The sequence below is a fragment of the Cherax quadricarinatus genome, chromosome 75, assembly GCF_038502225.1.
Source record: "Cherax quadricarinatus isolate ZL_2023a chromosome 75, ASM3850222v1, whole genome shotgun sequence".
NCBI lineage: Eukaryota > Metazoa > Arthropoda > Malacostraca > Decapoda > Parastacidae > Cherax > Cherax quadricarinatus.
In genome coordinates this window covers 8,805,148-8,820,212 of record NC_091366.1, presented here as the reverse complement: position 1 = coordinate 8,820,212, position 15,065 = coordinate 8,805,148, and the positions used below count along the sequence as shown (strand labels likewise).

At 39.2% G+C, this 15,065-nt stretch overlaps 1 protein-coding gene across 1 annotated transcript in view; it reads left to right on the top strand.

Moving 5' to 3' along the window:
* mIF2 (mitochondrial translation initiation factor 2) overlaps positions 1 to 14,659 on the top strand; it is a 60,940-nt gene extending 46,281 nt beyond the window's left edge. Inside the window, exons 11-14 of the mRNA XM_070100840.1 lie at positions 2,044 to 2,170; positions 4,500 to 4,664; positions 9,866 to 10,006; positions 14,139 to 14,659. Coding sequence (XP_069956941.1) covers positions 2,044 to 2,170; positions 4,500 to 4,664; positions 9,866 to 10,006; positions 14,139 to 14,311 — 606 coding nt within the window. The 3' untranslated portion in view covers positions 14,312 to 14,659. The remainder of the gene's footprint in view (positions 1 to 2,043; positions 2,171 to 4,499; positions 4,665 to 9,865; positions 10,007 to 14,138) is intronic.
* The last annotated feature ends 406 nt before the right edge of the window (positions 14,660 to 15,065 follow it).

Below are 15,065 nucleotides of genomic sequence, written 5' to 3'. Positions count from 1 at the left end.
TCAAGACTACACAGGTGGAAAGAGACGACTGTTGCAGAAATGTATTTGCTTTTTGCAACAATAATGCTTATGCCTCACGTCTATAAGCATAATATAAAAGCATACTGGTCCACAGATCGGCTAATTTGTACCCCATCCTTCAGTGAAATAATACCAGTGAACAGGTTTATCTTACTGTTACGTATGTTGCACTTCTCTGACAAAACCAGGCCTGACAGAAGTGACAGGTTATACAAGATTAGAAATGTTTTCATGTATCTCAAACAAAAGTTCAGGATATACTTTTATCCATTCAAGAATCTTGTAATTGACGAGTCTTTGATTTTGTTCAAAGGTAGACTGTCATTCAAGCAGTATATACCGAGCAAGAGGAACCGCTTTGGTATAAAATTGTTCGTACTCTGTGATTGTGACAGTGGCCTGGTGTTGGATATTGTTGTATACACGGGTAGTAAAACATTGAAAGATACCAAGATGTTATTGGGTATCTCAGGTGACGTAGTGAGAAACATGATGGCACCTTATCTTGGTAAGGGGCATACATTATATACCGATAACTGGTACACAAGCCCATTACTCAGTGATTTCATGCGAGTGAACAAGACAGATGTGTGTGGCACAGTGCGTTCTAATCGTAAACATATACCCAGGCTCAATGCAGGTGTTCGTGGTGATGACGTGCAGGTGTTTACTGCCAATGACATCATGGCATGACAAACGAGATGTCACATTGTTGACAACCATTCACCGTAATGAAATGCAAGACAGTGGCAAAGTTGATCGAGTGACTAATGAACGTATTCGAAAACCAGTGTAAGTGATTGATTATACACAAAACATGCGCTTGGTTGACAAGTGTGACATGCAGATTGGTTTTGTTGACTGTGTTCGTAAGAGTTACAAGTGGTACATGAAACTTTTCTTCCATCTCATGGACATTTCAATGCTGAATGCATATAATATGTACCAAATAAAGACTGGTAACAGACCACCGTATGGTGAATTTTGTTTGTCTGTTGTCAGACAACTCATAATGAAGTACCAGGTAACAACACCTGCAATACAACATGGTCCTCGAATTCATCACAATATACCCAAGCGTTTGAGGAGAGAAGGTGATCATTTCATGATACAGCTTCCTTCAACTCAAAAGAAATTTGCTCAGAAGAGATGCATCGTCTGTACACAAACAAAACGACGGCAACAAAGACGCAAAGACACTCGGTTTATGTGTGAGGAATGTAAGGTGCCTCTGTGCATGGTGCCTTGTTTCAAGGAGTTCCACAAGCTCCAGCAGTTCTAAAACCATGTCCAGTGATTGTAAATATGTAAATATATGATAGAACATTAGTATTATACAATATTTGTGCATGTTTATTGTAATAAACAACAGTGGTAAACAATAATATGATAATAACTTTAGTGCGGTTATTGTGTTCAATACAGTGAGTATATATATATCAATTATATACAGTATTGGTCTCTCAGGCCCCAAATGTTAGTAGGAATAGAAAAAAATTGGAAAAGAAAAGAAAAAACAACTAAAACAACAAAATAATATAATACGCGTATGTGGAATTCGTCGATGTTGCCGCCACCACATCATTTTCTATAAACTTCTTGGCACTGTATCTCGGTAAGTAATGATCAGATTCTAATTTTTTTTGTTTTATTACCTTCACAAAAATATGCTCTTTAATTCTGCAAGAAAAAATAATTTTTTTTTTTTTTTCAAAATTTCTTGGACACTGGTGCGTGACTTCAGATTTTGGCCTTGGACCCTGAAAGGGTTAAGTAGACCTGGCAACAGCGAGAGTACAAAGGGCGAGCCTCATGACAAGGCAAGAGGGAGGTCGACGGCAAGATGTATTAGAATGGTCATCGGCACCACAGACTGGGCATTCGGCTATAGATCTGCAATATTTTGCTGGGTGGCAAAATCGCCAGCAATTCCTACACTGTTGCGGTGTAGGGATCTCCTTCCGAACTTGTAACCGATGTCCTGCTACATAAACAGAGGATGGGAGTTCACGGCTGTCAAAGGTTAAACGAGCCACATTGCCTGCGGGCGGGAAGAACATAAGTGTCTACCTTGAGAATTGGGAGATCTTGGAGTTCCAGCTGTTCGAGAATGTCATTGCCACATGTCTGGAAATTCTGTTTGACTATGGTACGGGGCAGAATAACAGTACCACTACAAGAATTGAGGGAATGATGTTTTTCAATAGTGATAGGAATAGTATCGATATGTGAAAGAGAAAGATCATGAGCTTGGGTAGAATTCTGGACTGTGATGATGCGCTTACCACTCTTAACCCTTTCAGGGTCCAAGGCCCAAATCTGGAGTCACGCACCAGTGTCCAAGAATTTAAAAAAAAAAAATTTGTTATTTTTTCTTATGAAATCACAGAGAATCTTTTTGTGAAGGTAATAAAACAAAAAGTACGAAATTTGGTGGAAAATTGACGAAATTATGCTCTCGCGAATTTTGATGTGTCAGCGACATTTACGAATTGGCGATTTTGCCGACTTTGACTCCCATTTTAGGCCAATTACATTATTCCAATCAACCAAATTCTTAGCTATTTCACTAGCACAAGAAATCGCCAAGTCAACTGTTTCAACTACAAAATAAAGTGATCGGAAATTATTAATTTGACCAATTTAACACAAAGTTCAAAATATTCCAATTTCAAAATAGGGTCCAGAATAAACAATGTAGGCATTCCTGGCACTAAACTAACGTTTCCTCTGTTCATTAGTTATGTTTTGAGGCTTTACATGCTGTATAGTCCTTGTGGCTTAGCGCTTCTTTTTTTATTATAATAATAATAATAAATGAGGCTTTACAAATAAATTCCATTTTGATTTTTTATTCACATAATGAATTTTTATTCACACCAAAAAATAGAAGATTTACTGTTATGCAATACTGTAATAATTGTATAAATATCATCACCATATTTGTGAATGTATATTAGACCCACCAGCTGACGTGTATTAGACGTGTGAGGTCGTTTGTTTACTCTTGAATATCGGCAAAAATTTAACATTTCCACTACTTTGAGCTCAGTTTCAAACCATTTCCAGTGCTAAAACCAATCAAAATCATCTCTATTTCTGTAATATGTCTTCCATTCTATCAAATGAGACCAAGAAATTGCAAATACAACTATAAAAAACATACGAAAAAACACTGCAAAGTTGCTGTTTTAATCAAAAAATCATGATTTAAGTTTTTTTCTCTCATACACAGTGTGCTGCAGGATCTGTTTTATGTGGTGCACACATACCACATAGATGTATTCTCTCATATCTAGGCCCAAATGTACCACTCACAGTTTATCAGAGTGAGCTGAGCTCATGGCGTAGATCTACGGTTTGGACCCTGAACGTAAAGCCGTAGATCTACAGGACGGACCCTGAAAGGGTTAAAGAGCATGAAAGGAAATATCTCTACCAACGTGGCGTAGGAGCGCTTTGCCAGTACTATGGTCAGAAAGATAGGCAGTAGAAGTCGGTCGTAAAGTAAAGAATTTAGTCCATTGTGTGGTCCGAAACCGAGTGTGAAGAGGGAGTGCATGACGTGTCGGTCTTTTCCGAGTAGAATGGGAAGGTAACGAAGTAACATCGTCAGGAGATTGTCGTTGGCATTTAGAAGTGGGACCAGAGTCGGTCCGACGTGAGACGGGCTGGCGATTTGAAAATCGTCGCACCAAAGAGGGAGAGGTCGGAGGAGGAGGAAAGGAAAAGGGGAGGATGGGATATTATTATTATTATAATCAAAAAGAAGCGCTAAGCCACAAGGGCTATACAGCAGGAGGATGGGATAGGGAAGGAGGGATTGGGGGGTAATTAGGTTCGGTCTGAGGAAGGAGACCGACAGGTCTAATTCCTCAGACCAAGAGCCTCTTCACCATGCCAAGGAGCCCTCCTTGAAGAGGACTGCACTGTACAGTAGTCTACCATTCTATCAAGAAATTCTTTCTAAAAATCTTTCAGTGCTTATTTTTACCTAGTTTACATTATTATAATCATAACTAACTGTTCAACCCATAAGGGTAGATATAAAAAAAAAAAAAAAAAATGTCCCCTAGTTTATAATTGTAGCCTCTGTTCAGGTCACTCAGAAAATCATGTTTTTATATCTTTACGTAATCTTGTAAGTTTTTATCATCACATTTTCCTGTTATTTTTAAACATTCCGATAGTTACTTTGTGTAATGGAGAAGACTGTGGTCTTTGTCGATGGCCAAGGCATGTGAAGACTGATTAAATGCTGCGCAATGCAGAGAGGAGTCATCATTAGGTTCTGTAAGTTTGGCTTTCTTCAAGGAGGAGTGTTCATACATCACAGTGTATTTGGTGTTACAGAATTGTCTTAAATACCTAGTCAATAACTGTCTGGGGTAATGTTTTACAGGAAAAATGGTCCCTGGGTCCCTACTTTTAGTTCACTTTTCACTTTTAGTTCACTAATGTAAGTGTATTTATTTCAGGATCAATATACACATTTAACACTGAAATACCAGCTGATGTTCAGAAAATGGCTAAAGATGAAGGAGTGTCTATCAAGAAGAACAATGTGATTTATCATCTTGTAGAAGATCTGAAAATAGAGATATCACAAAATTTGCCGCCTAAAGACATAGAAGAAATTTTAGGTGAGTATTACATACAAACAGCTTTATAAATTAAGATTGAATATATGTATAATACATGTTTACTGATTACAGGTAATCATTAGCATTTCAGCTACTGTAACCCTCAAGGGAGGTTCCTTGGTGGTGGTGAGGGGCTCTTGATCTAGGGAATTGGATCCGTGCTCCAGTTCCCTGAATTGAGCCTGTGAATACCTTCCATCCCCCCATCCTTACAGGCACCGTATAATCCCTATGGGTTTAGTGCTCCCCTTGATTATAATAATTCAGCTACTGTATTGTATAGGGTGTTGAATTTATTATTATAATCCTGGGGGAGCGCTAAACCCATAGGGATTATACAGCGCCTGTAGGGGGATGGAAGGTATTCAGGCTCAACTCAGGGAATTGGAGCACAGATCCAATTCCCTAGATCAAGAGCCCCTCACCAGTGTCAAGAACCTCCCGAGGGAATAGGATGTTGAAAATGTATGCTAATTCAACGACAAGAATCTGGTATGGCAAGTTGACCTATACGATAATATATGCAAAGTGCGAGGTTCTGACCAGAGCTTTGGCGAGATGGGGAAGGAAGATGGGTAAGTTTATTCAGGTATACACAAATACAGTTACATAGATTATCATACATAGCAGCATATGTGTAGAGAACCTAGGATAACCCAAAAAAGTCAGAGTGACTTATTTCCATTGGGAATGTGTGAAAGGTTAGGGGGGGCAGAGGTGGGGGTTTTAAAGGGTGGCTAATTCACTTTGGTACAATTTGAATGCGTGTGCATGCGTGGTGTAATTCGTGGAAAAGTTATGTTTATAGGATAGGTATACCTCCTGCCTGGTGTATACCAGTGAGCCCCTGAATTGGAAGGATGCATACTGTTAGCAATTGCCTTTGATTTTTTTTTTTTTTTTTTTTTTTGCAAGAGGTCGATCGTAAGGCTGCAGTTGCAGGTCGTTTGATGGAGATTGGTTGCTCACCTGGAGTTGGTTGGCTAAGCAGTTTCTGAGGTGGTGTCCTGCTGGAGGATGATTGTAGATGTTACAAGGTTAGTTGTAAGGTGTTGACTGACAGAAGTGGGTCACCCAGAATTGGGGAACATTAATCCATGTTACTGGACGTAGAATGGTTCTGGTGGTATCCATTCTTCTTCTTCGGGGAGGTCACTTAGGATTTTTGGTCGAGGGAAGTTCTTGTGGATGAAGCGTCAGACTCTGTTGGAGGGTCATTCTTTGGGATCTGTGGGGGGAAGGGGTGCTAATGGCGTAGTCGGTCGTGTTCAGTGGTTGGGGTGGGTTCTCTCTGTCAGGTACATAGAGTTCCTGCATGTCATATAGTTGTCTCTTCTTTAGTTTATCTAGCCTGGTGTTAATTGCAGTGATTCTCTGTTGTGTGTGCAGGTCTTCGGTCCTGATTCTGAATCTGGCGCCAGTGATAAAGTGGAGGGCTCTGTTTTGGACTCTTTGGAGTTTTAGCATGTTGGTTTTGGTTGTTAGCGACATGGGTACACAAAGGTATTCTAGCAGAGGTCTGATCATCATCTTGTACAGGCGTTGTTTGATGTGGGAAGGGGGCTGCCTTGAATTGGTAAAGTTGGCCAAAGCAGGCTTTCGCTAGGTTCACTTTTTTGGTTATGTGGGATGTAGAGTTGATTAATCTGTCGATCTCATATCCTAGGATCTTGTTTGGATTCCTAATAGCAATTTGGGTGCCTCTGATGGAAATGCCCCCTCTGTCTTCCATGGTTAATGGTAAGCAGCCGATGGTGCTGATGAGGACTGGAGGAGATCGTTGACATATATATTGAAGAGTATAGGGCTGAGGCAAGAGCCTTGGGGTACTCCTGCTGTCGGCGTGAAGGGAGTTGCTGCCGTGTCATGGAAGGTGGGGATGATACTTCTTCCTGTTAAGAAGTTGTAGATGAGCCTGAGAAAGGTCCAGTTGTGGTCAGGGAGGTCTGCAAGTTTGAAAATGAGACTGTCGTGCCACAGGCTGTCGAAGGCCTTGTGTACGTCCCTGGTTGCAATGAGGGCCAGGTTCCCTTGCTTCCTCGGCCACAGCATCGAAGATATTTATAGCATGCTGTGTGCTGCGGTGGGACCTGAAGCTGAACTACCTTTCAGAGAGTAGGTGGTTGAACTCCATGTAGTAACTCAGCTTGTTAGAAACTATTCTTTCGAAGACTTTTCCCGTGACTTCGAGTAGGGAGATGGGCCTGTAGTTCTCGGGGTTGCGGTTGGCCATCTTGAATGCCACTGGGAAATATGTGCAAGGCTGAATATATTATGTTGTATAAAAAGTATGTAAATTACCTATTTATACTGACATATTTGTAACTACAGGAATGGAGCTAAGCTCATATATGCCCAGTCTTTGGATTATCTTACTTTTTAGTTTCCAGTGGTCATAGTGCTTACTATCTCTTGTAAATCATTCAATTGCTCTCTGGTACTTTGAACAGCAGTAGATTAACAATCTACAGTGGTTATATAGCTGTTACTTTGGATACTCTGGCTCACCAGTATTATTCTGTATGAAAATGAATTTAATATCTACAGTGCACTCAGTGGGGAAGTGGAACAGAATTCTTCCTCTGTAAGCCATGTGTGTCATAAGAGGTGACTAAAATGCCAGGAGCAAGGGGGTAGTAACCCCTTCTCCTGTATATATACAGTATTACCAAATGTAAAAGGAGAAACTTTTGTTTTTCCTTGTGGGCCATCCCGCATCAGTGGGATACGGCCGGTGGTTTGAAAGAAAGATTTACAGTGCAGGTAGATTGCATAGCAATGTATTTCTCATTATCCTTTTAATGCGAGAGCCAAAGTTGAGAAGTAATTATATATTAAATACCTAGCTTGATGAAGTTTTAAAGAAAATTTCTATATACTATGCATATATAGAGTTGGTGATGTATCATTCATCATCTTACAAGTGAATGTAATTTAAGGGTCTTCAATCTTTCTTCATACGGAAGATTTCTCATGCTATGAATTAACTTTGTCATTCGTCACTGAATGTTTTCTAATGAATTAATCTTATTACCATATTAATCTTATTACCATAAATGAAAAAAGAAATATGAGCCGAAAATGACTAAATATCATACAGCAGCATGATGGCGTTTACATATACGTATTAATGTTGATTACTTGTCAGATTGTTATTATAATCAAAGAAAGCGCTTAACTGACAAGGGTCATACAACTATTTGTGTAAGAATGATGATAATGAGGTCAAGATCTTGAAGACTGCTACATGTTGAAGTACAGCATCTTCCACTTACTGCATTCAAAATTTTCCTAATTTTAAAATTGTAGATAATAAACAGTGCAGTAAAAATAAACAGGATATTACAGGATTAATTTAAAAACTGAATAGTATATTAAATGTATGTGTTAGGTATTGGCAGTCTGCTAAGGGTAGCCACTATTGGTTGTAGTGGTTTATAATCATGCTAGAGGTACCCGTGTGAGGAAAGTCCTAGTTGAGATGATTATGAGCTTCCATTTAGACCCATATTCCACAGGGTGACCCAAAAGTCTGGACACGCAGGAAATATTACTAATAGTCTGTTTTTTCCTGCAGTTACTGCATTGTGCTCATGTGAATCTTGTAAAGCAAGCTTCACTTTGCATCGCTAATGGTGGACAACGTGCAGAAGATATTGTTCATTAATATATAATTATTAAAAAAATGCAATTTCACCTGTGTGTCCAGACTTTTGGGTCACATTGTACACATTTTTCATATTTCCATTATTTTAAAATTGAGTTTGCTGGACATTCATTCTGCCATTTTTTCTCCTTTTATACGTGTTCACCACTCATTTAACCTCTTGCTCTATATATACTCCCTCTTCTGTATAGCATTTTTACATTGTTAAAAACTTTATGCTGACTTTCTCCCTTATGGTATTTTTTGCTTCAATCATCATTCCACACCTACCTTCCTATATTATTATTATTATAATCAAAAAAGAAGCGCTAAGCCACAAGGGCTATACAGCTACCTTCCTATAGCTACACACACACACACACACACACAAAAAAAAAATAGAATAAAAGTCACATTGTGGCTTAAACAAATTGCAAAGTTTAAGAACGTTTACTGTTTCAGTCCATCCTGGACAACTGTCAAGTTGTCTAGGATGGTTCATAACATTGTTTTAACTTGTATTTCATAAGTATGGGTATTTTGTGACTGCTGCACATCTGCAGCCAACTTATTCTCACATAAACCATGGAACTGGTGGGGATTGAACCCATTGCAAGTAGTCCTACAACTCCATACCTTGATTATAATAATAATAATACAACTCCATACCAATGCCTAAGTCACTTGGCCAGCTGGCTGCAATAAGATTCATTCAGCTAGGTATATTTCTGTACACCATAGGGAGGTCAGAATGGGCTCAATGCCAACTTCCCTATGGTGTACACAATGGCTTACACATTGGCCTGGAGTTTTAGATTCACCTGCCATGGGTTCAGTCCCCACCCATTCCTTGGTTTGTTTGCAATCGTGTTATTACGATTCCACGAGTTATTCTCGCATGTGATACACCTGTACATTTGAATGTTTCATGGTGCTGCTCACTAGCTGTATTGCTGTCTGGACTGCTCTTTTAATTAGTGGCTAAATATAGAGTTTGTTTATGTAACCTATCCCATCCTAACTTGAAAGAAAAAATGAAAGCATTTGTAAGTATATAACTAGCATAAGGAAACTGGTGTAAATCCTTTAAGAAAGTTTATGTATTGCAGTGAAATGAGGGTAAGTTGCTCTAGTACTGTATTCTTATATCCACACCCTACCTCTTTGGTCTTTTCCTTAAGTTATCTTGCACTAACCCACCTGTCTTTCAACAGTTGCTATTACGGCACCTTGCACTTCCCATCACAATTTTGAGTCCATTTGCTTACTGTTCTCTCTCACCTACTGACACCATCCTCCATATTACCTTACTGTAGCTGCTACTGAAGGACTTGATATGTCAATAGCTTCTCCAAAAGCACATGTCCAGAAGTCTATCTTCATCCTTTTATCCACTGATACATCGTTTAGAAAACTGCTGTCATTGCACACATGATTAACATTTTCAGTATTAATTAGTAGTAAGGAAGACTGCATATATACAACCTCTGGTAAGGATGATTTGATTGTTGAGTTCTTAGTACTGGAAGAAAATACAGTAATATATATTTTCTAGGTGAGGCAAATGTAATCGAAGAGTTCCTGATAACAGAACGCAAAAAGAAGGTCCCAGTTGCTGGTTGCCGATGTGTCAGAGGGGTTCTCAAAAAAGAAGCACTTTACAGAGTCATAAGAGGACAAGATATTATTCACGAGGGTGAGTAAATTCTCTTAAAGGATCCTTGTTTGCTTTTTATTTGTAAGCTCTTTTTTCTCCTTAATACTCTGGAGGTTACATTAGGTAGGTTTTTTAGCATGAGCAGCCCTTTAAAGGGCTTGTAAGTTGAAGAGCTCTTGATATGAAGAATTAAAGCCACTCTCTCCTTCCTCTATTCAAACCTAATTGCTTCCTATTCCTCAGGTGCTAGGAAGTTTAGTATTTCTGTGAATATATTATCCTCAATTATGTAAGTAAACACAGTCTTCCACTTCACTAATGCCTGTGTCTGTTGTACAGGACTTGAACAAAAGATACACAATCTGTTCTTTGTAATTCTCCCTTCAGTGGGTTTCAAGTTTTCCTGCTCTAGCAGCCAGTCTTGTCGGGTGCTTGCTTGATCAACGCCTTGTCTGTAACTTTTATGCAGTCTTTAATTTCAGCCTTACATGCACCACTCCTTTTACTGGGTGATTTTAAATCTCATCATTTGCTCAAATGAGCAGAGGAAACCTTTCTTTTCTCACTCCTCTTCCTCTCCCCTCTCTTAAACACTAGTGCTCCTGCACATCTAGATACATGAACCAGTACCGTCTAATATAGATACTGTATCAATCTGTTCTTTCTCAATAGCTCAATTTGATTGGATAGTAGTAAATGATCTACATGACAGTGATCATTTCCTTATTCTTATTAATATTCTTGCACCTGGCCATTATCATCCAATCAGCCAAGCATGGAAAACAGCACTCACAAATCTGCCATATACAACTACCTATAGATACCATGTATCTCTGAGACTGCCAGGTGGCTTTAACAGTTAGTTAATCATATACAGTGGACCCCCGGTATACGATATTAATCCGTTCCTGAGAGCTCATCGTATGCCAAAATTATCGGAAGGCGAATTAATTTTCCCCATAAGAAATAATGGAAATCAAATTAATCCGTGCAAGACACCCATAAGTATGAAAAAAAAAATTACCACAAGAAGACATGCACAGTTTGTAGTACTCTACTAACAATAGAATACATGACACTTGCCTTTAATGAAGATCTGGTGATGATTGATGGGATGGGAGGAGGGGAGAGTGCTGAAGTTGTTAATGTTTAGAAGGGGAATCCCCTTCCATTAGGACTTGAGGTAGCAAGTCCTTTTCTGGGGTTACTTCCCTTCTTTTAATGCCACTAGGACCAGCTTGAGTCAGTGGACTTCTGTCACACAACATATCTGTCCATAGAGGCCTGTACCTCTCGTTCCTGTATGACTTTTCTAAAGTGGTTCACAACATTGTCATTGTAATAGTCACCAGCACGGCTTGCAATAGCTGTGTGAGGGTGATTGTCATCCATAAAGGTTTTCATCTTTGTCCACATTGTACACATTTCTTTTATCTGTGAAGTAGGCAACTTTTTCAATTTCTCTATCCCCTCCTCCGAAGCAGTGTCCTCAGGTCTGGCCTCTTGCTGTTGAAGATGATCTAGCAGCTCATCAGTGGTTAGTTCTTCATTGTTCTCCTCCACGAACTCTTCCACATCCTCCAACCCCAAGGACTTCCCCAATGCCACAATGGATTCCTCAACTGGCATAGGATTCCCAGGGTTAGCCTCAAACCCTTCAAAATCCCTTTTGTCTACACATTCTGGCCACAGTTTCTTCCAAGCAGAGTTCAAGGTAATCTTAGTCACTCCCGCCCAAGCCTTACCTATAAGGTTTACACAATTTTAGAGTCAATTGAGTGTCTGTGGTCACTTCAAAGCACTTTTGAAACATAGCTTTTGTGTACAGTTTCTTGAAGTTGGAAATGACCTGCTGATCCATGGGCTGCAGGAGAGGAGTGGTATTAGGAGGCAAAAACTTGACCTTAATGAAGCTCATGTCCCTAGAAAGTCGCTTTGCCAAGTCTGTAGGATGACCAGGGGCATTGTCTAATACCAGGAGGCACTTAAGGTCTAATTTCTTTTCAGTTAGGTAATTTTTCACATTGGGGCAAATGCATGGTGTAACCAGTCATAGAAAAAGTCCCTAGTGACCCATGCCTTAGTGTTTGCCCTCCACAGCATACACAAATTAGCCTTGAGGACATTGTTTTGCCTGAAAACTGGGAGTTTCTGAGTGATACACCAATAAAGGCTTCACTTTGCAATTACCACTAGCATTGGCACACATCAGAAGAGTAAGCCTGTCTTTCATAGGCTTGTCCTGGGAGTGCCTTTTCCTCCTGAGTAATGTAGGTCCTGCTTGGCAATTTCTTCCCAAGCAGGCCTGTTTCATTGCAATTAAACACTTGTTCAGGTTTAAATTCTTCACTATCTATGTAATCCTTGAATTCCTTCACATATTTTTCAGCTGCTTTTTGGTCCAAACTGGCAGCCTCACCATGCCTAATCACACTATGTATGCCACTACGATTCTTAAATCTTTCAAGCCAACCTTTGCTGGCCTTAAATTCACTCACATTACCACTAGTTGCAGGCATTTTTTCTAATTAAATCCTCATGCAACTTCCTAGCCTTTTCACGTATGATCGCTTGAGAGATACTATCTCCTGCTATCTGTTTTTCGTTTATCCACACCAATAACAGTCTCTCAACATCTTCTATCACTTGCGATCTCTGTTTCGAAAACAGACATGCACCTTTTAAAACAACAGCTTCCTTGATTGCCGTTTTCCTGGCCACTATAATAGCGATGGTTGATTGGGGTTTTGTATACAACCTGGCCAGCTCCGACACACGCACTCCACTTTCGTACTTTGCAATTATCTCTCTCATTTCAATAGTCATTAGCACCCTTTTTCTCGAAGGGTTGGCACTAGAAGCTTTCTTGGGGCCCATGGCGACTTATTTTGCAGAAACAAGTACCAGAAACACTGTGATAATATGGAATGTACCGAATGTATACTTAGATGCAAGTACATTGGCTGGCTTGTAAACACTGGCATGCACGGGGCAGTTCAGGCCACATGTGGACGCGTCCCAGACGAATCGCGTGTGGCGGGTTTTTTAACGAGTGGCAAGGCAAAATTTTTGCATTAAATTGTATCGTATTCCGGATTTAACGTATACCGGGGGTCCACTGTATTAATAGATTGTCCTGTCTATCAGGGGACACAAGATTTGCTTCCAACAACACACAGATGATTTTGTATCTGTGAGCACAGACTAACACTACACAAATATAAAGGTTTTAAAGAGGAAATTGAATGGACATGTACCTCTGCCAAGTGCCAGATCAACAAGACTGATGAATATATGGGCCAGAGGGTCACTGGAACTGCAAGAGTAAGAAAGCTCTCAAAAACCTTCAAAGGTATATCAAAAGTACTGTATATAACACTACTTGACCTTACTGATAGTCGCATCCTTAATGTAGACTTAGCTCTTCCTTTTTTGACATTAAATAATTGCACCAGTCACAAACACCCCACCTTCATTGTATGACCTGAGCAAGTTCAGAGTAAGTTTTAACATAATAAAGCCCAACGGAAAACATTAATGCTTTCCCCAAAATTCATTGCAAGTCGAGTATTTAGAATCTATTTTTCCATAAACAGGTTTAAATGAATTAATGCATTCCCAATCCCTAATTTAACATGTCTAATTTCAGTTAATTTTCTCCCTACAAGAATTCTTTCCCAGTCTTTTACTTTCACTATTCTTTTTCAGTTTCATATGTTGTACAACAAAACTATTTCTACTATGAGTACACGTTTATTAAAGCAAACAGATGAAAATTTAAACAATACTTTATGTACAGTACTTACCTTGAACATTGATCCTGTCTTGCACATTGGAAGGGATGTTTCTAGATTATTTTAAGTAGTCCCCACTATTAGAAGTGCAAGTCACTTGTTCATAATCATTTCCAAAATGCCCATGTTATGCATGCAAAACATCCAAACTCAGAATGCCATAAGTCAGGACCCTATTAATAATAATTAGTCAATTTCTGGGAGGGATAGGCAACTAGAGTGCAATTATGATGTTAATATGACAAATGTAGGTCCCACACTCACCATTTCTTGTGATGCAAGGTAATATTATCAATGTTTGATTTGTATGACAGTGGGAAAGATTATTGATGATCGATTTGGTTTAAGTATGACCTATTTTATTCTCTCATTTACAGGGTTGTTGTCATCAATGTACCATATTAAGTCAGAAGTGGCCACTATTACTAGGGGCAAGGAATGTGGACTCAAGTTTGTGGATGAATTGTTAAGGTTTCAGCCTGGAGACACACTAGTCTGTTACCAAATGAACAAGGTTTCACAGGTCACAGACTGGGATCCAGGCTTCTAGACAAACTCTAGCAATCATGTAACAATTATGTAGGGTAGGGTAAAAGCATGATGATAATGTACCAGAAATCATGTACTGTAATAAACTTGATTCAGTTCAATACGCAAGAAATTTTTGTAGTCATACCCATACAAGAAACAGTGTAACAGAATTGATTGCCTTTTCATGTTGGCATAATACTAATACCAATACTTAAAGAAAGTTTAAGCTTAAAAACAAAGGTTATCACATTTTCCATAGGTATCAATCATTAAACAAAAAAGCCAAATTTGTTTGTGCTGCTAACACAGAATATGATTAAATATTTTTAGCATAGAACATATAGGTTAAGAGAATCTTTCAAAAAATATTTACCAGCTTACTGAAACCAATTTTATTTTTTAATGTATGAACCTTAGTGCTTCCATATTAATATATTCAAGTTATTATATTTAGGGGAAATGGCAAATCCTGCAGAATGGGGGGGAAATGAGGTTTAATCCAAACAAGGGAATAATAATATAATTACATGCCCAAGGAAAGGGAGGACAGATGTGATTCCTTGCATTATTATTACATTGTTGGGGGAAGCACTAAACCTGCAGAGGTCATACAACACCTGGGGGAAAAGGAAAGCATTCAGACTTTATGCAAGGAATTGGAGAACACATCCAATTCTTTAGATCTAGAGCCACTCGCAAGCATCAAAGAGCCTTCCTAGAGGTTTCCCCTGAATTGACCCCCCCATCCCCCCAATCACCAGTATCAAGGAACC